General features: G+C 40.9%; 1 protein-coding gene across 1 annotated transcript; it reads right to left on the bottom strand.

The window, feature by feature from the left end:
- Positions 1-8,732: 8,732 nt before the first annotated feature.
- On the bottom strand, positions 8,733-24,228 carry LOC110963502 (regulator of G-protein signaling 6-like; the record flags this gene model as incomplete). Its single annotated transcript, XM_051949320.1, has 15 exons — positions 8,733-11,011; positions 11,311-11,370; positions 13,881-13,970; positions 14,735-14,921; positions 16,260-16,385; positions 16,687-16,859; positions 16,994-17,095; positions 17,827-17,901; positions 18,246-18,327; positions 19,093-19,169; positions 21,172-21,236; positions 21,714-21,765; positions 23,091-23,197; positions 23,292-23,342; positions 24,099-24,228. Coding segments are annotated over 15 exons (1,425 nt in total), but the record flags the coding sequence as incomplete, so codon positions are not given.
- Positions 24,229-24,502: the final 274 nt, after the last annotated feature.

The following is a 24,502-nucleotide window of genomic DNA, read 5'->3' as shown; positions in this document are numbered from 1 at the left end:
TCAGGAGGTCTGGAGGCTTTGGAAAGTCTTGGAACTGAGGGTTCAACCCTCCAACACAAAGGCTGAAGTCTTTGTGTTGGAGCAAAACAGTCGAGTCGAGACTCGAGTTAAAAAAAACAACTCGAAAACGGCAAAAATAGATGATAAATCCGCAAAAAAAAGAAGCATTAGTATCTGAGTGAGTAGCTCAGGGGGATAAGAGATGACCAAGTAGAAGGTAGTAGGTTCAAGACCCACCACTGGCCTTTTTCTTTGCCAGGATTTTCAAAAAATTTAAGGAGAGTCTGTTCTTGAACCAGCAGCCTGCAGCACCATAGGCAAACCCTTAGCTCACTTAGCTACAGATCAGATAAAAAGAAATAAATTCGTCGTCCCTTTGACATCGAAGTTTCCAAGTGACAACATGGGTGGAGCCAATGCAGAGATGGGTGGAGTCAGGGTGGAGTCAGAGTAGGTGGGGAGGTGGGTGGCGGCCTCCCGCCTCTACTCCCCCACATCCCCCACTGCCCCCCTCTACTCCCCCACCTCCCCCACTGCCCCCTCTACTCCCCCACCGCCCACCACACCTTCCCCCGCCCGTCGAGTTTTTCGAAAATCCGAGTCTCGACGAGTTTTCCCGGGTTTCTGGAGTTTCCACCAGGTCGGAGGCAGAACAAGTTGTCATGAAGAGGTGTTGAAGTCAGCAAGGATGGAGTGACTTTTTACAGCGACTAGAAGGAAGACGACCAGAAGAGCAGGGGCCTCATTTATAAAACATTGCGTAGGATCCATACTAAACTTTGGGTATGCCGAAAATCCAAAATGGACGTATGCTCTTCGCCCCTGAGTTCTAAAACTGTGCGTAAGCACAGCTGCACGCAATTTCCCCTTTATAATCACACACCAGCTGGAAGATTGCGCAGGTGGATCCACCTCACATCCTGCCCACAACACACCCACATTTTACCATAAATGGTCAATGCAAAGTAACTCATGAATGTATCTGTATATAAATAAGCTGCTGATCCACGGCATTTTACGCAGCGCCGGCCTGCAGTCTTTTCCCTACACTGAGCGTGGTTGTGGTGTGACGCATGTGGGCCTGCATGCCTGTACAGGGCTGATTAATGGTTGGACGCGCATCCCATTCGGCCGCATATGGATAAATAAACAAAATAATTCACTTTTTCTTGCCTTTTTACTGTGATAGTTGCAGTGAAGAGTGACAGAAAATTGATTGATTGATTGATTGATTAATTAATTGAAATGTTTATTTCGAATAAAACAAAATAAAAAAACAATTCAGAAATTAAACTGATTACAAAACATATGACAGACAGACAGACAGACGGACACACAAACGCCGGGTGTCACATAACCTCCTTGGTGGAGGTAATGAACCAATCAACGCACCTTTATAGGAGTAATTTACATGTGATTTGGTAAAAATACATAACGTGCACATGCATAACACATACCTGTGCTCAGCATAAGGTCATTTTTACCTCCGCCAAGGAGGTTATGTGACACCCAGCGTTTGTGTGTCTGTCTGTCTGTCTGTCTGTTAGCAAGATAACTCAAAAATGCCTGGGCAGATTCACATGAAATTCTGAGGGGATGTAGACTATGGTAAGAGGAAGAGCTGATTTAATTTTGGTGGCAAAATTAAAAAGGATCCTGGATTCTGGATCACTTTGACTTTTTTAGTATGTTTTAGTATGTGGTCCAAAATATGACAAAAACATCATAGGTTAGTATGTTGTCCAACAAATTAGAGCAAAGTGTCCAGATAGCTCAACTGGTTAAGAAGGTGATTGGTAAATAGAACTGTGTCAGAGACGCAGGTCTGAGTCTAGCTTCTGATCCTTTACTGCATGGGTTTTCTGTTTTCCTCTCTATCCTTGGCGGAGGTCTGCACTCTCTGAGTGCTTTTCTACACACGTGGACAAAATTGTTGGTACCCCTCAGTTAAAGAAGGAAAAACCCACAATTCTCACTGAAATCACTTGAAACTCACAAAAGTAACAATAAATACAAATTTATTGAAAATTAAATAATCAAAATCAGCCATCACTTTTGAATTGTTGATTAACATAATTATTTAAAAAAACAAACTAATGAAATAGGGCTGGACAAAAATGATGGTACCCATAACTTAACATTTTGTTGCACAACCTTTTGAGGCAATCACTGCAATTAAACGATTTCTGTATTTGTCAATGAGCGTTCTGCAGCTGTCAACAGGTATTTTGGCCCACTCCTCATGAGCAAACAGCTCCAGTTGTCTCAGGTTTGATGGGTGTCTTCTCCAAATGGCATGTTTCAGCTCCTTCCACATATGTTCAATGGGATTCAGATCTGGGCTCATAGAAGGCCACTTTAGAATAGTCCAACGCTTTTCTCTCAGCCATTCTTGGGTGTTTTTGGCTGTGTGTTTTGGATGGTTGTCCTGTTGGAAGACCCATGACCTGCGACTGAGACCAAGCTTTCTGACACTAGGCAGCACATTTCTCTCCAGAATGCCTTGATAGTCTTCAGATTTCATCGTACCTTGCACACTTTCAAGACACCCTGTGCCAGATGCAGCAAAGCAGCCCCAAAACATTACTGAGCCTCCTCCATGTTTCACCGTAGGGACAGTGTTCTTTTCTTCGTATGCTTGGTTTTTGAGTCTATGAACATAGAGTTGATGTGCCTTACCAAAAAGCTCCAGTTTGGTCTCATCTGTCCAAAGGACATTCTCCCAGAAGCTTTGTGGCTTGTCAACATGCATTTTTGCAAATTCCAGTCTGGCTTTTTTATGAGTTTTTTCAGCAGTGGTGTCCTCCTTGGTCGTCTCCCATGAAGTCCACTTTGGCTCAAACGACGACGAATGGTGCGATCTGACACTGATGTACCTTGGCCTTGGAGTTCACCTTTAATTTCTTTGGATGTTGCTCTGGGCTCTTTGGATACAATTCGAACGATCCGTCTCTTCAATTTGTCATCAATTTTCCTCTTGCGGCCACGTCCAGGGAGGTTGGCTACTGTCCCGTGGGTCTTGAACTTCTGAATAATATGAGCCACTGTTGTCACAGAAACTTCAAGCTGTTTAGAGATGGTCTTATAGCCTTTACCTTTAAGATGTTTGTCTATCATTTTTTTTCGGATGTCCTGGGACAATTCTCTCCTTCGCTTTCTGTTGTCCATGTTCAGTGTGGTACACACCTTTTCACCAAACAGCAGGGTGACTACTTGTCTCCCTTTAAATAGGCAGACTGACTGATTATGAGTTTGGAAACACCTGTGATGTCAATTAAATGACACACCTGAGTTAATCATGTCACTCTGGTCAAATAGTTTTCAATCTTTTATAGAGGTACCATCATTTTTGTCCAGGCCTGTTTCATGAGTTTGTTTTTTTAAATAATTATGTTAATCAACAATTCAAAAGTAATGGCTGTTTTTGATTATTTAATTTTCAATAAATTTGTATTTATTGTTACTTTTGTGAGTTTCAAGTGATTTCAGTGAGAATTGTGGGTTTTTCCTTCTTTAACTGAGGGGTACCAACAATTTTGTCCACGTGTGTAGTTTATTAAAGATTTCATCCGTCGGAAATGATGCGTCAACTGATCAGCCTTAGCGGAGTACTGCGCTCTCTGAGTGCTTTTCTTGTTATGTTGTGTCAACTGCTGCACAATAAAATGTGAATTGAAAACATTATATTTTCTGCATTTATTGTTCAAGTATTTATCAGTAATACAGTGAAAATGAGAAGAAATGTGAATATTTACTTTGCAAGTCGATTTTGGTGTGTGCCCCTAAATTTTCTGCTTGCTACTAGGAAAAAGTTACTCTGGGGCCCTGAAAACAGAACTGCAGACAGTTAAATCTGAGCTGTCGGTCAGTATTTCAAACAACAAGTCCAACCCGGGTGTCCTAAAGCACGCTGTGGGTGAAACGGAAACTTCACTCTCCACATCACCGACGACATCGTCACACTCCAAAGCAGAGCACCTGTCTGCTGAACTTTTAAAAGCGGACTATAAAGGTGAAGACTGTGAGCAGTGGAACAGATGTGATCAGAAAGAAGTCATTTTCTTTTTTCTTTTCTTTCTGGTTGACTTGATGCTGTCAGATGCAGATGTTGGAGCTGATTCTGATCTTTCAGGATAAAAAGTTGCTTTTCCTTCATAGACTTTTCAGGAAATTATTCTCTCAGGTTTTCTCTGCTATTTATATTTGTATTATCTGTGATTATTTCATTATTGTAAAATAAAGTTGGAGGCATAAAGACTCATTTAGTTATTTTATTCCTGAAATCTTTGACATAGTAGAACTAAACTTCCATTTTCCTTCTTGTACTTCTGATACTAGAACTAAACGTGTCTTCAACACAGATCATCTGGTATTATTGAATCAGCAGCAACATCACAACAAATGAGACAATTTTCAACAAATTCATGAAACTGATGCCATTTAAAACTATCAGAGTCTGTTTTAGTGTCAAATTAAAGCTGATTACTGACAACTAGAACATTAACGTTACTGTTTTAATGACATTTAAGTTTCCTGAACGTTACATTAATGTCAGCCAGCCACAGTTTTATAAAACTTAATGAACCACATTACAGGAACACAACACACTTCAGCTGCTGACAGGAAACAATGCAAACATCGTTAGCTTGATGCTACATTTAGCTGCTAATCAGGACTGGTCAGCTAGCTCGGTTAGCATGGCTAATTCACGTTAAAGCTAATATTCACTGGATGCTAACTCTCTTCTCTGGTCAACACACACAAATAAACTCCACCAACTCCTGGGGTTCACTGCTCACATTATATCTGACTGTAAAGTTGAACATAAAGTTCATTAAAACCGGCACCGATCAGTAAATTATCACTCATTATTTCATTAATCCTTCAGTGTCTGTTGGTCCAATCAGCTGAAGGACCGAATTACTGAAAACTGATTAAAACTAGACAATGGACAGTAAAACTGTCTGTGGAAAATGTGCTGCTGCTCCACCGATAAATACCAACAAACTAAAACTAACTGGAAGTATTGCTTTTAGTCATAAATAGCAAATATGAGGCTTTTATTTTTCTAAAAGTAAAAGGAAACGTTGCTTATCCGTAGTTTCACTAACTTAACTTTAACTGTACTTTCACCAATGTTCTAACTTAGCCGTTCTCAAATGGGGGTACGAGTACCCCTGGGGGTACTTGAAGGTATGCCAGGGGGGATGTGAGATTTTAAAAAAAAAACATTAAAAACTAGCAACAATTCAAAAATCCTCCAAAAAAAACGCCATAGTCGAAAAAAAATGAGATTTTTTCAACATGTCGTAAAAACGTGCCATATGATGAAATAATTTAAAGTAGGCCGTGAAAAACACTATAGAGCAGTTTTCTTTGAAAAAAAATCATTGTGAAATTTGTCTAAAAAAACGACATAGTATACTAAGTCGAAAAAAATGTGATATTTTCAACATGTCATAAAAACATGCCATATGATGAAATAATGTAAAATAGGCCATGAAAAACACTATAGAGCAGTTTCCTTTGAAAAAAAAATCATCGTGAATTTTGTCCAAAAAAAACCCACCATAGTCACCATATTGCATTTGCTACTTTACTTGCACGCAGGTTAATACTGTTCCACCGGAAATCAGACAAGGCACCCTCATTTTCACAGTGGTTAAAAGAGGTGCTTTCTTTCTTACCAATGGAAAAGCTAAGGTACAGATTGCCACCGTCACAACAGAAGTTTTCTGTGACGTGGAAGCCTTTTGTTGAATTTGTCAAAGGGTTTTCCTTTGATGTTTAACTATACAGCATTGCTACATTTTTACTCATGCCTCTTTTTGTTTCTGTTTAGTTCTATGTTTTGCTTTGTTTTTGTTTGGGAGCCGAGGGTGGGGGGTGGTGTGTAATTTCACTGTATTATCTTGTACAAAATGACTGTCATAATATTTTGAAAATTGAAAAATAAAGTTTTTGATTAAAAAAAAACCCGCCATAGTCTACCAGTGGTTCTCAAATGTAGGTACGAATGCCCCTGGGGGTACTTGAAGGTATGCCAGTGGGTGCGTGAGATTTAAAAAAAAAACATTGAAAACTAGCAACAATTTAAAAATCCTTTACAAAATATATTTATTCAATAATTCTTCAACAAAATATGAATGAAAGTTCAAAAACTGAATTTCATATCAAGTAGGCCATTCCATTTTATTACCATAAACCCAGTTTATGGAAGAGTTTATTTTTTAAAATGCTGTTGAACCGCGGTTCAAAAGCAATGTCTGATTTTCACTGATTAATTTTCATAGAATTTTTTTTATAAACTTTTGTCAGATTCAAATTATTTCTGTGACCATTGTGGGTTTTTCTTACATTAACCAAGGGGGACCAATAATTTTGTCCATGTGTGTAAGAGGACACTTTACGTTGATGATTATTTCTGTGTAGAAATCTTTATTTACAGTTGAATCAATTATTTATTTTTCAACAAGTCTTTAGTTTTTTTCTCCAAGTAGTTGAAGAAAGACCACTACAAATTAGCATTTTTTTGCATTGATATAAAATTTAAAATATCAGAAACTGATGACGTAGTGCTGTATTTTATGTCTGTCTCTTTTTGTCAGCCGAAAATGCTTTGCCTTGGTTAGGGGGTACTTGAATGAAAAAATAGTACACAGGGGGTACGTCACTGAAAAAAGGTTGAGAATCAATGTTCTAACTGATAGATCTTTTTTTAAATATTAAAATAGCTGCACTTCCTTTGTACATTTGGTCGTTTCTTATGTTGCAGCTGTTTCATTGCAATTATATTTTAATAATATCACTTTAATTACAGATAACTGAAAAGAAAAAAAAACTGGCTCTGAAATATTCAATGAACTGATGCTATCTACTGATTCTTATCTATGGTCCTATCTACGGATTCATATCTTTGCACACTAGTCTGGTCCGATGCAGTCTCCATGATGATGTTTCACACCTATGTGAGAACACAAGTACGGACAGTTACGGTACTGAGAAACGGCCACAGTCTTCTTACCGCAAAGGTCCAAAGCTGCTCGTCTTCTCCTCCAGCATCAGGAAAGTCTTCAAAGGTTCTTCAAATCCAAACAAAATACAATCAAAAGATCAAACTAACGTCATTGATGCATTCAAGTGCAGTCGGACAACGAAGTTGCGTTCAGGAGCGTGGAAATCGGAGTGTCAATAATGCAAATTTCCAACGAAAATTTTGGGGGGGCACACAGGGTGGCCAATCAGATCACAGGGGGGACCACTGCCCCCCCGTGCCCCCACGGAAGATCCGCCACTGTCTCCAACCAAATCTGATGACATATTACAATATTTTCTCAGACTTTACAAAGCTCCTCCAGGGCCAAAGAAGACACTGCACAGCTTGTTGTAAAGACTATTTTAGATTCCCTTAGCTACAAAGCCATGTTGTTTTCTTTTTAGTCTAGCAGCTTGGCTCAAAGGTTTGAAATCGAGGTGTTGCAATATAGCAGCATCGACGATAACAGTGATATTTACAAGTGAAATAGGTCGACCACACTGAGCAGCCACAACATTAAAACCGCCTCTTATGACACTAAAATAGCTTTGACATATCAACACTAGGGCTGCACAGTGCTGTGGTGGTTAGCACTGTCGCCTTGCAGCTAGAAGATCCCCGGTTCATGTCCTGGCCTACACAGGATCTTTCGGTGTGGAGTTTGCATGTTCTCCCTGTGCATGCATGGGTTTCCTCTGGGTACTCTGGCTTCCTCCTACAGTCTAAAAACATACTGAGGTTAACTGATTATACTAAATTGCCCGTAAGTGTGAATATGAGTGTGATTGTTTGTATGTATGTGTAGCCCTGTGATAGACTGGTGACCTGTCCAGGGTGTCCCCTGTCTTTGCTTCAGTCCCCCTATGACCCTCATGAGCATTAAGCGATGTATGGATAATGGATGGATGTATATCAACACTTTGGTCACGGGACCTTCGAGGGTGGCAGTGGATCCTTTGGGTCTGTGGGCTGCGAGCCGGAGCTTCCATGGATCAGACTTGTTCCTGTTAAAGTACAATCAGATTAGTATCTGGACAGTTTGAAAGCTGTTTCTGAGGAGTTTTTGCAGAGTTGCGGGGCACATAATCCTAATATTTAGGTGATAACTGAGAAAGCAACATTCATATATGAATGCCAGGACATGAGGTTTCCCATCACGCCACTGGATTGTAATAAGATGATCAATGTTGCAGCTTTAATGTTGTTGCTGATTGGTTTATGATCAAAATACACATGCGATAAAATGGCAAATAATCCAACATATTCTAGCATAGAAACCTTCCTACTCTTGTATTCTGAATTTGCCAAAAAAGAGACAAAACACTCAATATTTAGAGATAAATATCAATTAAAAATTGATTGTAAATATCATAGTAATATTGCTTTCATGATTTTTTGTTGGCCACAGTAACTGTGTCGTGACCATCTGATATAAGTTCTAGTATCAATCAGTCAGTTAAATGTTTTAGCTGACAGTTTGCACCAACAGATATTAATGACGCCAAATGACTGCTTGTGAATTTATCCTCGGGTGCAACATTGGTACATACTATAGCTTGTCTGTAGCATGAAAAGTGCTGCGCTGCACCTGAGTAGGACATCAGCACCGGTAAATCTCAACCAAAACACATTCGACTTCTTTTTTCTTCATGACTCAGCAACACAGCAAACACCAACAAGACAGTGGCGCAGAGCAGACAGGTCCAGAGTTTTTATTATTTGGTACCCATGAATAGATAGCAGGTGCTTGCGTGTTTTAGAGTGCCAGTAGTTGTCTTGCTGATTGAGAAACTAAAAGCACAAAATGCCCTGAATATGTTACATGCATAGTAATGTGCCCATATCATAATAAAGTGTGCTTTTGGATAATGAAATTAGCCAATTTACATTTACAATGCACTCGGTACATAGTGGCATTGTGTTTGTGCTGAGGATAACATTTGGTACATCGACTCGAGTTAAGCATCTCTCTCTACTTTATACTCAAGAGGTTACTGGTTTATGATAGTAATGATAATTATTAATATGACCTGTACAGTGCATCGCAATGACTCTAAAAAACAAAACAAAAAAAAACAATAGATGATTGACTCATTCAGCAGCATAGTCTGTCACTGTAGCAGTCGCTGGCCTCATGGGGGAGCTGTGAGATTGAAAACTCCTCAGTTCAAGCACTTTCTGTTTGTAGAAGAAGGCTGAAGCCAGAGTGAAGCAGAGAGGCCTTCATGTTCTGGGTGCAGCACCCATCCAGGGCCAAATATTGTCCCCAGTTGCGTCCCAGAGCTTAGATGTCCTATCACTGAGGAGCGTTGCTCCAGTTTTAGGTCTGTTCCTGTCTGTGCGCTGTCTTTGGAGAGTCCAACCATCTTCGCCTCACTTCATTATGGTCCAACATGCACCATTTTCCACATCAAAACACAGGACGATTATTAGATGGAGAGTCACGGCAAAACATTTTGCCAACAAAAATTGGGCAGGTTCCATTGTTCTGCGTAAATAAATGATGAAATATTCATGCAGTAAAAAAAAGCAACAAAACATAAATGATCCCATATTGGGCAGCAGGCCTTGTAATATCTCCATGATCGGAGAACAACTAGTTTTGACATCATGATGTCCTTCGATATGATGTGAACACAGAAGAATACAGTCTTGTTACACTCTGGTCCTGTGGTTTACCCACCACTAGATGGACCCATGGCACTGGAAACTTTAAATACTACACTATAGCAGGAGCCCATGAAGCATGTGGGTGCTATTTCACACGTTACTGTGCACACTAGAACTGTGACTAAAGTAAAACCTCCAATCACGATGGTTCACACAACCACGTCTGAGAGTCATGAGCATCTGAGTTATTCACACAGACTTTTGGAATCGATGAATTTGACTGTGCAGCCTGTAAATTTTGGAACTCGAAGCCTGGAAGTTGTGAAAGCAGTGAACCGATTTGCCAACTGGAATAAATTCATCTTTGCCACAAGTCTCATTACAGGGCGCTGTTGTAGAAACGAAACATTAATTCTCGACAAAGACGTTTGGATGAAACATGCAGCGGTGCAGTGTGAATGCTACATTAAGCCCTTATGCCAGATTTTGGAATGTAATGAAGCATGAAAAATTATACCTTCAAAAATCCATTTTAGACATCATTAAATAGAACGTATGGGAGAGACAGGCTTTGTGTTCTCGATTACGGCCAAAACTGTGCTCACTGTTAAACTGGCATGTCATGTGCTTCATAAGATAGAGATATAATAGAAATTTCAAGGATATAAAAAGAGGTTGGATTTATTTCTAAAAAAAAAAAAAAAGAAAAAAGGTGGTATCACGCTGTATTTATTGCTGGCTGCCTTGTGAGTACAGAGACATATGTAAAATAGTGTTGATGTGCCTTTGACTTTGAGCTAGGACTGGCTCCGGCTATTTTTGGAGAACTAAATCACTAGTCGTCACTGCAAACGTTGTGGCAAATGACTTTTAAATTTATCAAAGATTATTGTTGCAACACCAGAGATGTTCTTTGAATTTCCAAGGAACACGTGTATATAAAACAACATGAGAAGAATAGAAACTGATTAGCTTAGCCAAGCCTAGCAACCAGTTTTGCCACCGAAATTGATGAAGAAGAGTGGGGCAGCCCTAGACTGGATGTGCTTATACTGTATGCTGCATGCCGTGTGATGCGTTGGCTGAGGTTCCCCTTGTCGGCATTGTCTTTTTTCTTCAGTGTGTGGGGCGTTCACCCCGGCAGGCCCAGTGCTGCGCTACCAATATGGCAGCAGTCCTCGGGGCAGCATCTGAGAGCCTCCACATCAGCAGCAGCCCTGTCCAGCCCAGCTCCCATGTCTGTGCCCCTTCCCCAGTCCCTGTGAGGCAGTCCTCCACCCAACAGGGTCTGGCTGTGCACCTCCGGCACAGGCTGTGTCAGGACTGCATCAGGCCTGTCAGGCGCTTTCCCGTCAACGACTTGCCCTAGAAGGTCAATTCAAACAAAATAAGAAAAAAAAAAGCATCACCAGACTGCGATGTTGGGAGCAGAAATACTTGATAAATCACACAGAATCTCTACCAACAAGGTAGTGCTCATCTAGAAAGCTACGCTGCAACCACTCATGTGACTAGCAGGCTAACTTATTCACACACACACATCCTACGACAGCTTTTAAGAGGCCACAATAGAGTGAAATATGGTTACAATTGCAAAAGCCACTGATAGTGAGCCAGCCAGTGTGGTTTGTGATTATGAACAGCCCCAGCTCCAAATGACTTACCACACTGCGGGTGAACTTCTCCAAGGAGGTGCGGCGGCCCTGTTCAGTGTCTGCTGGCTGCTGTTTTGGGAGGGGGGGAAGCAGGGTGAGTGTTTGGGTCAGGTATGGGGTGTTGACGGGGGGGAGGTTGGAAGTGATGTCGTTAGTGAGGAAAAAAAGGGGCCAAGCATTGCAAAAATGAGGGCCGAGGACAGTGCGGGTGGGGGGTTGCAAATTTAGGAAATGGAGTGGGGTCAGTGACAGGCCAGCAGAAGGAGCAGAGCATGAACAGAGGAAGCTGTGATTTGCTGAAAAGCTCCATATTACACAGTTAAACAGCTAAAAGAGTGTTTGTTTAACTATGCAAGTCTTACAGGTTACAGTGAAACCCTACAGGAGGTAGACAAAATTGCAAAAAAAAATGTACCTGATTCTCATGTTGCATCTGTGAGCTATTTTTACACTTAATTGGTCTGTTGTACTTGTGTTCCGTTGGTTAGTTTGACTCCTTTTTGTGCAGCAGTTTGTCTGGGGTTTGGCATATGATGTCATGTATTTTTAAGGCTGTTCCCTTGACATTTTAAATAATTTAGCAGCTTCCTTGCACCTGCATCTTGGTCACAGTGGTTTTGCCTTTTTGGGGCTCTGTTTGTAATCTCACGCTGCTTCGAAAGCTCACATACTGTATCAAAGTACTGTTTGCCAGACCTCATTAAGAGTTAGCAAATGCTGCTAAATGACAATAAAATGCCCACCCTAGTGGTATGTGAGTGTGATCAAACCACCTTAAAATTTAAACTTGAGCTCCTCGAACTGTTTTTTTTCCCCCGTGTATGCAATGTGGAAGAAGTACAAAAGTATAAGCAGCAATCCTGCAATATAGAAATATTCATAAGTCAAAAGCACCAATAAATATCCTATAGTAAGGCAAATGTACTCATTATGCACAACAGTCCATTTCTCAATAATATATATTGTTACATCACCCTGTGATTAGTGATGCACTGGATTAATGTGTAAGCATCACTAATCACTAAGTATTTACTGTCTCCGTGGGATTACATTTTTTAGAGCTAATAGCTGGATTGTCCTTTTGTTTTTAAATCATTGATTCAGAGTATTATGTTGTATTGCAGTGGAGCGCGGTTCAACAGCTCAACTGCAAAACTTAAAACCAAACCATTAAACAAAATCTGTATTTTTTCCAACCATCGTTAGCCTCCTCTACAAAACTCTGGTGCATGCTCAGACATGCTAATAGCATCTTATCTGATCCCTTCCATGTCTTAAAGTCGCTCTCTAGCCATTGATTAAACTCCTATTAATCTCTCTGTTTCTCAGAATTGTACCATTATACGTTCTTGTCATGAACATACAGTCTTCATGCCTTAAAACGGTTTAGATGTAATTACACCATTTGTCTTCTTGCTGCAGCTCGAGCTGACCAGCTCACCAAGGACTCCACTCAAACACTGTAAAACTACTCTGCACTATACAAAGGAAAGTTGTAGAGCTGGAGTAAGTCTGTATTAGAAACTGATTCTGATGGAGAATGATGATACGAAAGGCTTTCGTATGTTATTTCTTATGCTGTTCTGTCTGAATCCATGATTTAGTCATCAATATACTGCAGTTTCAAGGTGGAAATGCCATTAAATAAATGCTAAATCCTCTCATGGTGTGCCTCCTAGCTTAAAAACGTGCCTTCTACGTCAAAAACATTTTCACTCTAGGGGTCTTTAAACTGAAAGTATCAATTTCTGTCCTCAAACATGTAAGTTATAATCTCTCATTTTACATAAATCAGGCCAAAGAACTCCTTTATACATCAGTCTGTTCTGCTGCTTGACCAGAATCAGTGTCTTGCCAAACAAGATTTTTGAATCATTAAAGATTTTAATAGTGTATTATATATTTCATCATTATGTACGAGCATATTTGGATAAAAGGTTGCAGGTGAATTGTGTAAATGTGCATTTACCTCATTGAAGAAGTTGGAATTAAGAATGCAAAAATTAATTTTAGCAAAAGCTGACATTAAAGTTGTATTGTATCGCATCACATAGCATTGTTTCATATCATATCATATCGCATCACATTGTTTCATATTGTTTCAAATCATAACACATTGTAATGTTGCAGCTCATGAAGTCAGGGCTAATTTTAACTGCATTACTTGTGCTGCTGTTAGCCTTATTTATAATAACGCCCCATACTTCTTCAGTTAATTCCATTTTGTATTAATAATCTAAATCTGCAAAGTATGTATTAGCTTTAGCTGTCAAATAGCTTCAGTGGATGAAGAAGTGCAATTTTGCTCCCAAAATATTTGGTAAAAGTGTAAAATAGCATGAAATGGAGTTCCTCATAACTTTAGTCTGTAGCTACCTTCCACCACTGTCGCTAACTACTTTGCTGCACGTAATTCTGATACAGCATCTAACTTTTGCCTGTATGTCTACACTAGATATGAACCAGGAATGTGTTCTACAAAATAAAACAAAGAATCAAACCAATATGAGGAATGCAATAAGAGTGACCGCGCAGTGTAAAATGTGGGGGCAAAATCGGGGTCAGTGAGTGCGGCTCACCTTCTTTCTAGCTAACAGGAGGTCTTGGTAGATGTTGGATCGCAAAAAGCGTGCATAGCTGTCACTTTTCATTAGCTTGAATATGTGCTCCTGCAAGAGAAAGAGACACAGATGAGTGTGCGTTTGCTTTGCGTGATAAAAATGATAAAAAGTGTAGATAAACGAAGAGAGGCTTGATTATGGTAATGCAATGCACGCATGTGTGATCTGCAGGAGGGTGATGCCAACCGAGTGTGCTGACATGAACGGCAGAGTCCTGTGAGACTGAGCTGAGTAATGTCCTGCCAGAGAGAGGCGTTGCACGTCACACATCACCAGGCCACTTTGAAACCAGAGGAATCCATGGTGACCCGAGCGAACAGCCTATTCACGGCATTACTTGCCTCATTAGGCCCTGGCACAAACACACTCCGTCATTCTTCCTCTCTCCTCTCTCCTTTTATACCTCTGTGCCCTGTCATTCATTCACTTGTGTAACATGAGTGGGGTGGAAGGGTTCAGTGGATGAGAGGGGGAAATAAACGGCTGTGGTGTGTGTGCTGTCAGCAGGGATGTAGTGGAGGGCAAACCGATCTGAACTCAAAATGGGCGGAAACAAGTCTTAAATCAAAGGAACACATCATACAAAGTAGTGTCAGGTATAAAAGGAGAGCTCTGGCAGCATTTATGGATCTCTACGTAACTTCCTGTGCAGCAACAAAGATGGGAAAGTCGCATCTATGAGCACAGGCGCAGGTGTGTTGTTACTGTATGTGTCTGGTGTTTGTTCAGACTTGCGTGGCTGAGTGGTCATGCATGCGTGAACATAGAAAGCCATGTGAATCCGCCCGTAAGACAAAAACAACCCAGTCCACCTGAGCGTCCTCATAGCTGTATCGTCCCGGGTCTTTGAGGTTCTGGCTGGTGCGCTCGTAGCTGTGAGAGTCCAGGTTGATGGAGCTCGGTGCTCCTTCGGCCAGAAACTCCTGCCAGATCTCCTGAGCTCTGGACGACACTTCCTGGAGCGGCCGGCGTTTCAGATCCTGCACTGCCAACCAGAACCTGAAACAGTGTCATCTAGTCAGTAACAACTTCACAAATCTATGATTAAAGCACATGCACTCTTAACATATGTCACTAATAGCTACTGTATGGTGACATAAATGTTTTGACTCAACACTTAAGCAGCACTGGAAGAAATTCTCCATGACAAGTAATCTTAAAAATCCTGAAGTTAGTACATTCTATTTTTTTTAGCTTAACTTAATATAATAATAAGTAATGTTCTGCATTATATCATTATAATTTTTATGTATATATTTCTAGTTCTAGATTATTATTTCTGATACAAAGCATTATAATATTGTAGACGTTCTTAAGTGAGCTTTTGTATACTACATTGTGTAATGGACAACTTTCATAATTGTTTAGGAGATTAGCCAATTTCCTTGTAAAATACTAATCATCAAAGTAGCTTAACTTTTAAATAAATGTGAAAAAAAGTTTTAAACAGTAACTGAAAGGTCCTCGTTATTCCACTTAAAGGTGCAATATACAAGATTTTGAACACATCTAAATGCGGCATTAATATAGCACAAACAGTTATTACTTCGCCAAGGAATGAAGTGGAGTTAAGCGACGATTTGTTTGTAGGTACATCTATATTATATGGCCACATTCTATAGTGCCGTGATTTCTGATCATCAGCAACTAATAAACAAATGCTGCATTTCTGACAATGCCATAAGGGGTTAATGAACAGCCTTGGCAGAGTACTGCGCTCTCTGAGTCCTTTTCTTGGTTGTTATGAAAAGACATAGTGCAGTGATGGCATTCTTAGCAGAGAATGAGGCCTCTGATTGTGTTGTAATCCAAGGCTCAGTTTTCTATGTTTTAGTGCATGTACGTAAGTCCCATTTGTGTCTTTTCTGCTCCAGTCTATGTGTGTCTGTTTCCACACATGGGTCGCTCCAGTTCAGCAGATCCATGTGCGGAAACAGACACTGTAAAACACACTGATAATTCAGTGGATTGTATTAAGAAAAAGTATTTGAGCACTAAATTAAAACTGTCTTGTTTGTACATCATTAAAAGTACCGGTTGAGCAGCCAGTAAAAGAGGAGCCAAGTTTAATTTTGTAGTATAAAGGAAATGATTCAGGCTGGCATGATAATATCAATAAATGTATGTGTGTTTTTTCAGGACATACTGTAAATCTAAATTCATTGTCAGACTTGCTGTAGATCATCATCACAAAAGGCTTTATGCAGATTTTTTTCACGTATGCAATATCTGTGGAAGCCACCTCTAACAGCAACAGCGTGCTTAAATATCCTACATACTGCAGCATATGACACTGTAAAGGGAGAGATAAACTAATGGGTAAATGGCAACACTTACCGCAGGTTCTCTGAGCTGAATTCTGACTCCAGGAACTTGAGGAACTGGTCTCGTCCTGCAGGATCCTTCAGTGCTTCCTCCAGAGAGAAGCCCCATTTCTTCACACGCTGCTGGCTGGGGTCACGACTGCTCAGAGCAACACAAAACAGACGGCAAACATAACAGTAAAAAATAGAAATGGGAGGTATGTTGTTTTCTCTCACGGTCTACAGAGAGTCGAGACTAGCCAGTCAGAACACAGTCAGTCTTTGGGAATAGCAGAGTTAGCGCTCATATGAGATGAGATACAAGCAGACACAGTCCTCTTAATTCAGGACAACAATAGTTCTTCAGCATCAAGGCCTCTGCGTTTCACCTGACCTCAGTGTTGCTTTAAAGTATCATCAGCCTCTGGTGACCCGTCAGGCCACATCCCACAAAAGCTCACCTTGCCTCCAAGTCCCAGAAGGAAGTGTCGTCACTGATCCAGGGGTTGGAGGGCTCTGTGGCCGACACAAAGGAGTCATACTCCATGAACTGCTCCGTGTAGCTCATCAGACTGTCGGCCACTTTGGAAACCTTCATACAGTGTCTGTCCAGCTGGATGTTCAAGAAGGTAATCTGATGGAGAGGCAGGGAGAGTAATGAGGAGGCTAAATAAGGCAAGAGCCCATCAGTCCACGTCCCTAACTGTCCTTATGATGGATGAGTGAGGCAGGCTGCTGTAATGACCGATGGAAAGCACCGCAGCTCACCTCCTTCTGAACATCCTCTTTGGTGGGCTTCCTGGCTGTCTGGGAGCTGATGTGGATGGGACTCGGCTGGCTCTGGCCATCATCTGGTACCCCGTAGACCGACTGGAGAGGGAGAGGAGGGACATGTTGTTTTGATGCCATTGTTGTTCTGCCCTAGTTTGATTTATGTCATCTAATTGTGCAGCCAGACCTCACTAATGTGTCATGGAATTTAGGGGCTTAAAGACTTGAGGAATTCATATTTTACAGGTACACACAAATTGCTCATGGCAAGTTTTTAAGGCTAATAAATGTTTCATATCTTGAGACTTGTTTTTATACACACATACAAAATGACACTGTCAGAATATATATTTAATTAAAATAATTTTCTCATTCATTTATATATAAAAAAACAATTCTAAAAATTGAACAAGATGAGATTTTTTTGCATTTTTTAATATTACAAAAAATTGCAAGTTTTCTATATAATTTATTAAGTTTGTTTTGCGTTTTTACAGCTAAACAACAGATTTGATGATTATTTTCAGTTATTATTATTATTAGTAGTAGTATAAGTAGTAAATCATGGAAATACTACATTTATTTATGTCGTGTAATTTAGTTTAAAAATATTATATTGTGAGGTATAAAGTAAACAATTACATTTTACTGATTTTTTTGTAAAAATCTTCTTTTTAAATTTTTTTAAAAAAATTGTGTTTCCATTGTTTTTAATGAAATAAATACATAATTATATTTATGGACCGACAAGTTTGGTAAAAATCAGCACTGAGTTAATATTTAAGGCTTCAAAACCTAATTTATACAACAGCAATGTCTCCTCTTCTCACCTTTTTTACCCTGTGTGGGTTCTTCTCTCTTCGGCACTTGCGGATGTCCATCTCTGTGGTGTTGACACAGCCTGGCTGTGGGAGGCAGCAGGAGACAGAGCATGTTTCTGGGTCAGATAACGCTGTTTCTCCATCATGTATTGTCTGCGTCTGTCCTGCTCACACAATATGAAGCTGTTTCTCTGTTCAGCTCACCAAAGGCTTGTATGCAAAGTGACTGGCACTGAATCTGATTCTGCTCCTGACAATAAAAAAGGGCTCTCAGCTCAACAATGTATGGAGCTGAATCTGTATCTGTGTTCAAGCTTTGAAGGCTAAAACTGTCTACCTGCAAGTCCGACCTTCTTTTTGCTCATTTCCATTTTTACAGTTGCATCATCTGATCCTCTTTTCTTCTCCTCACTTTAGCTGTAACTCACCACTGGCCGGTGGACGTCCCAAAATGCTCTCTCCTGGCTGTCAAGGATCTTCCTCTCTGCCTTGTCCTTCTTCCTGTCGATCCTGAGAGCAGAGGAAACATGAATTCTTATGTGGAGCTTACTCTTAAATATCAGGTCTAACTGCACAAACACAATAAAGTATGCCTCAGGATTGAAGCACACACACTCTCCGATACACACACATATCCGCTAAAAACACAGACAGGCCAGACTAAAGAGGAAAAAGCTGCGGAGTGTGGGTCTTAACCTGTCTGTTCACTTTACTAAGCGATGCCTGGTGTCGCCGCCGGTGGGGCCGAGCTCTTACATAACTGACATTTACTCAAAGTTCCTTCCTTGATGTTGTTACTCCCCAGATGTAAGGCTCATTGCTTCCATGTTGCCCCTAGCTGCACAAAGCAGCAGCCACAGAAAGACGGCAGGACTTTGATTTTGATGTTTTTACAGGCAAAAAAACAGAGAGTTGTGTCCCAACTTAGTGACAAGAAGCACTATTATTGTGCTTACATGCTGCAGGCACCAGATGGCAGTCTTACAAAGCAATAGGAGTCGGTGAGAAGTGTGTGGACATTTAACTCCAAAGGGAAATACCTGCTGTATTTAATGCATGCAGCCCTCGAGTCAAAACAGGGCATAAAAGCAGCATTTTTAATGAGCGACGCATCGGTGTGCACAACTGACACTGCACACTCACGCATGCTCTCTTCCTTTGGAAAACAGCACTAACATCATGCAGGCAGCCAAAGGTTAGCATATTCTAAGACTGAATGCATTAACATGATGTGAGGAGGTGACGTGTGACTGATGTGTGCACAGATGTACTTACTTGACTTGAGCCTCGGCTTGCATGAAGATGAACTCCCACTTCCTGGCGAAAGCCCTCTGCAGGCGGGCGAGGTTCTCCTACAGAGCCAACGAGGCACGGTGGTAGAGGAGAATTTAGGGGATTATTCGGAGTGATTTTACTCTGAAACCTTTAAATGATTGTGACTGATGGCATGTCATAAGAATAGACCTCATTGCACATAGTGTAATGTAGAGTGTGGACTTTCACACTCTTTTTGTAAACACAATTATTCCGTTAATCTCCTGAATAATTAAAATAATCATTGAATTGTTAAAGCAATAATAAAATTCACTTATTCACTTTCTTTGCAGGCAGTTAGATGAGATTTAAACCACTTTTTGTCTCTGGAGCTACCACAAACCACCTCCTGAACTCTTGACACTGACTTTTTGTGCGTGTTTTAATCCACTGAGATATGCTGCGCTGATGAGTGCAGTGGTGGACGAAATATTTAAAGTCTTTACTTAGGTGAAAGTAGTAATACAGCAATGTAAAAAATACCCCATTGTAATTAAAGTCCTGCATGAAAAGTCATAATTTAGTAAAAATACATAAGTATTTGCAGCAAAATGTAGATAAAGTATTGAAGCTGAAGTTTTAATTTGGTCCCTCTGACTGATATAATATCTGACATTATTTGATCATAATAGTGACACATCAGTGTGCCAGCAGCATGTTACTGTTCGCGGTTTGAACTACTTTATATATAGATTTATTTATTCATGCAAGAGAAAAAAAATGAACTACTCATCTGCAAATCTGTTCCCATTTTCTCTAGTCTTTGATTTTTCGGTAAATATTGAATCATTTGGACATTTCTTGAAACGTATGTGAGAAATTTAGACAGAAAAATCACTATCTGGTGAAGCTGACCTCTGAGATGTGACCCTGACTACACGCTGTTTTTTGGAAGAAGATACAAAGACTTTAAACCATTAGTTTAACCCTTAACATTATGTGATATTTTAAAAAAAAACTTGCCATATTATCCATGGTGTAAAATCTCTATCTTAAAATTAACTACAGCTTTCTAGTTAAAAGTAGAAAGTACAACATTTCTCTTCAAAATGTAGTGGAGGGAAAGTATAAAGTTGCATAAAATGGAAGCATTCCAGTAAACTAAGGTATACAATTTATATTTATATATATTTTTAACACTTCTTAGATTATCCAGCGTGTAAAATCGATCATTTGAACAGCTTTCTACCAAAGGATGAGTGAGCTGTTAAAGTGCTTGGATGTGGATTTTGTTTGCTACCATATGTATTCAGGAAGCACCGGAAATGCTCTTAATTCTACAGTTTTAATTTTCTCTACTACAGTTCACAAAACTATAATTTCTTTTTAAATTACGTTCAGTCCAAAGTTGCAGTTTTAGATCAACACTAATGACACAAACTCATTCGGTGATATTTTCCGTCATCAAAAAACTCTTTAAAGCTCCATAATGTCCGCATATGAAAGCTGCGAGTGAAATTATGCGTACTTAATAACACCCAAACAAGCATCTGTCAACGATACACTGTGTGGCCTCATTACAAAGAGTGAAAAAACACTTCAAACTAGCAGGCACGTTAGCAGTGAGAGCAATGAGGCCCGGAGGCGTAAAGTGACCTGAATAGAAGAGAAAGGAAGTCTACTGGACAATAGTTGCAGAGTCATTTAGAATATTAAAGTGCAGTGGATTGCTATTGTGTAGCAGCAAGAGATCAGCACTGCAGTAATGCCCTCTAGAGACTGTATTGATCTGCTGTCGCCTAGTAGACCTATAGATGTGTTTGTTTACTTTTTGGACCCGCTAAATGACTGCATTGTGCTCCACCAAAAAGAAATTTACCTTTGACAATTTGATAATGGCTTTTTTGTGCAGTGATGAATGGGTTTTGGCATTTCAATTCGCCCAGAAGACACTGCTTCAGCTTTCTTTCTTTCTTTTTATGGTTTCTCAGCAAAGTGAAAGAAAACGGGGAATTCAGAGTGTCATCCCATTATGGTCCACGCACAATGATAGCAGAGAACTCAGAGCTCCCTGGCAAAGTGAAATGACAATTTACTTACAGCTTCATAGTCAGCGAGCTCCAGCCTGGCTTTATTCTGCATGGTGCGCTTGCACAGGTAAATGGCTGGAGGAGGAAAAAGAGAAAGAGCGAGACATGGAGACAGAAATATATATCAGGCAGGTTGTTTACTTTGCAACTACAAAACAAAAAAGGAACATTTCCAACGGATGGTGCTGCTTTTTCTTTTTTTTTAACTGCGAACAACACTAATGAATGTCTCAGGCGATGTGCTGTCTTTTGAAATAACAAGCCTTGAGTAAATGCCATGCAGGGAGCCAGAGATGTCACCAAATTAGTGACTGTCTCTTTTATTTTGTTAGGCTAATCTTATCCCACTGGATCCTCCCCACTAGGGGGGTCCACAGGGCCAGATACATTTCAGGGAATGGCCCTGTGGATCGATACTCAGTGAGTGTCAACAACAGATCTACAATGTGAGCCGTGTCTCAGCTCTGGCGAAAGAGAGACAGCTGAAGGCATTAGGGAGATCTGACCGGTTTGGAGAAAGGAAAAAAAATTGACAGACAGAGTGTGACTCACCATAGTCTGTGTTCTCGGGTTCCCAACAATTTGAAGGCCAGAAGTATGGAGACTGATGAAAACAGAAGGGGATGGAGCAGAAAACAGATCTGTTTATTTACTTGTATAATCAGTATTATATTCTCCTATTTTGTGCTATCGAGATAAACAGTAAAACTCTCCCATTTGAATGTTGGAATCTCATTTCTCTCGCTGCCCACGCTCCCTCTGCGCCTGTCTTCCATGAAAAGTCAAAAGACAACTCTTTGTTTGATGATGATCTTTGACATCCATGTGCTCCACAAAGCTATCTGGGGAGCAATGGTAGCTATATTCTCCCTATCCATATTTAATTGTCTATTGCAACTGATATTACACATTCAAAGTTCATTCCCAAGTCCATTAATAATGGATCACTCACTTCCATCATGCATTCTTAATAACGGGGCAGAATTAGAAGTTATCTAACACATATTTCATTTGCACTATTTCTCATAGAGGCAATTAGCCTTAGAGCAAAGGGCTGACGCTGATGAATGTTTGAACGTCGCGAGCAGAAAGGTTGGAGCACTTTCATTCAGCATTGTCATTTCAGCTCACATACATCACATTGATCCAAAAGACCTCACTGATGGATGCACAGGACTGCAGATTTGGGTCTTCTACTAGTAGAGTATCTGGTTGTATTTTTAGACTAGCACACATTCCCCTGTCACTATTTCTTACAACACAGCTGTGTCCGATGCATCTCAAATCCACTGTAGATTCTTTTTAGAGGTTTTGATGACGTGGGCCTGTTGCATCACAACAGCATCAGAGGGAATATTTTTAGCCTCCTGCTGAATGAGTGAGTGTGACACACACTGCCCTCCGCGCGCTGCCACAATAATGGCTTTTAATCTTTTGCAATGGAGGTGAAAATAAATGCATTCGGAGGTAGACGGAGGAGGAGGAGGAAGCTGGTGACAGTGAAATGTGCAGAGCCACTGTGCAGACAGCTCAGCGCTTCCCATAGGGAGGCTGCCTACTGTAGCTGACTGGCCGGATTAAAACGCTAATGGCCCAGTCACAGTAATGAGTCACCGTGAAGCCCGTATCCATCAAAGGGACCTGTCAAAGTTCATGCCAGATAAGACAGAGCAAAGAAAAAAAACACCCCATCTGATAAGCTGCCCGTCCGACCCTTAGGCCTCGTTCTGAGGCCCACCTCCCGCTCTGATGCAGAGTCCAGCAGGGATATACAGTATCGACCTTGGTGGGGTGAGTAATAGGCTTAGGAAGGATTGCTCTCATTAGCATCATGCAATAAACATCCCTCTGATAAACTACCATCATCTCATTATTCTATATTCAAAGGCCTCGTCACGTACACGAAAGACAGTCCCGACCTCCCCGTACCTGAAAGCGATAAAGGGTCCCGTCGTCTTTCAGTGTCAGAACGTGGTCTGAGATGGGGAAGATGTAGCCGTGGGCAGCGATCAGACTCCCGAGGTGGATGGCTTCAGCTGGTGACATGAGAGGAGGCACACTTCTGAGATTGCCTTCAATTGCGAGCTCTGTTGCGCATACATGTGTTGACAGATTTCTCGGCAGGCTTACCTGGATCCTCGATGGAGAGGTTTTTCATGAGCCACTGAACAATGTCTGCTCCTATTATTCAGAGAGGAACAGTGGTTAGGAGTGGCATCATCAATTCCAAATCTGCAGTAGATTCGACAAAAGCTGCAATATGCGAACACAAATGCGCTTTGATGGAGTCTTTGTGATGTTCAAAGCTGTGGGTCAACACTGTCAAAGCTGAGTAGGAGTCTAAATATAGCATAATGTTGGCAGGTTCGCTGTTCGTTTTTTCTCTCTGCTCCTGGACCGTACAGTGTTGGGCGCCGTCTTTGTGCTCGGCTGAGGCTGCCGAGGGATAGATCGTGAAGCCTGAGGGAGCCATGTGAAGGAGTGACTCAGAAACAGCCTGAGGGAGAGAGGGAGCATCCCCCTCGTCCAACTCTGGTGACTCATTTCATACACAAGCGCAAACATAAAGGAGCAGAGTGCACACAGAGGGACAGACACAAAATGTAAAAGAGGAGGAGGGAAGTCGCTTTTCTGCTGCAATGACAAGGACAGTGTCGCACCACAGGCAGTTTCCTCAATGGCCAAGGTCTTATCAGCAAAGACATCATCTGCCTCCAACTGTAGTAGCAGCAATTTAAATGAGCCCAAAAGGTCACGCTTGCTTTGGTGATTCTCACTCGTACATTCTGCCAACCATACACACACACAATTATCAGCGCATCAGGTGAGACAAGCCCACTAAGAACACACAAGGAACCACAGCGTATGTAAATGTGCACTCACACTCAGCCATACATAGTAATAAACACACTCACACCTTTGGCGAGAAACACTAACCTGATACCACACTTGGGATCTTGGAGAGGAAGCTTTTGACGGTCCGGATGGCGACGCCACCTGCTTTCTCATCTTGTATCCGTGTAACGATGTCTTCAATCTGTGGGGAGGCCAGACAGAGGTTGTTCAGTCAAATATCGTATTTCCAACATCAGCTACAGTAAGCTTATATGGGAAAAACTGAGGAGGGACTGAAGTGGAAGGGAAAACAACTTCATTTTCAAGATTATAGGAACTATTTCCAGCCTCAAAGTAGAAGTATGTTTATGGTAAAGCTGTTCTCAGCAACTTAGAAGCAGCAAAGCAAGCTTTAAAAGCACATTACCTTCAAGCATCAAACTCAGGACCAAGCCAATATGGATTCCAAAAAAACAGTTCCTCGAATGGCCACCTGAGGCTGGCTA

Source organism: Acanthochromis polyacanthus, chromosome 1 (assembly GCF_021347895.1).
Source record: "Acanthochromis polyacanthus isolate Apoly-LR-REF ecotype Palm Island chromosome 1, KAUST_Apoly_ChrSc, whole genome shotgun sequence".
Classification (NCBI taxonomy): Eukaryota; Metazoa; Chordata; class Actinopteri; family Pomacentridae; genus Acanthochromis; species Acanthochromis polyacanthus.
Note: the sequence above shows the minus strand (reverse complement) of the source record. Positions and strands in the feature narration are given on the sequence as shown.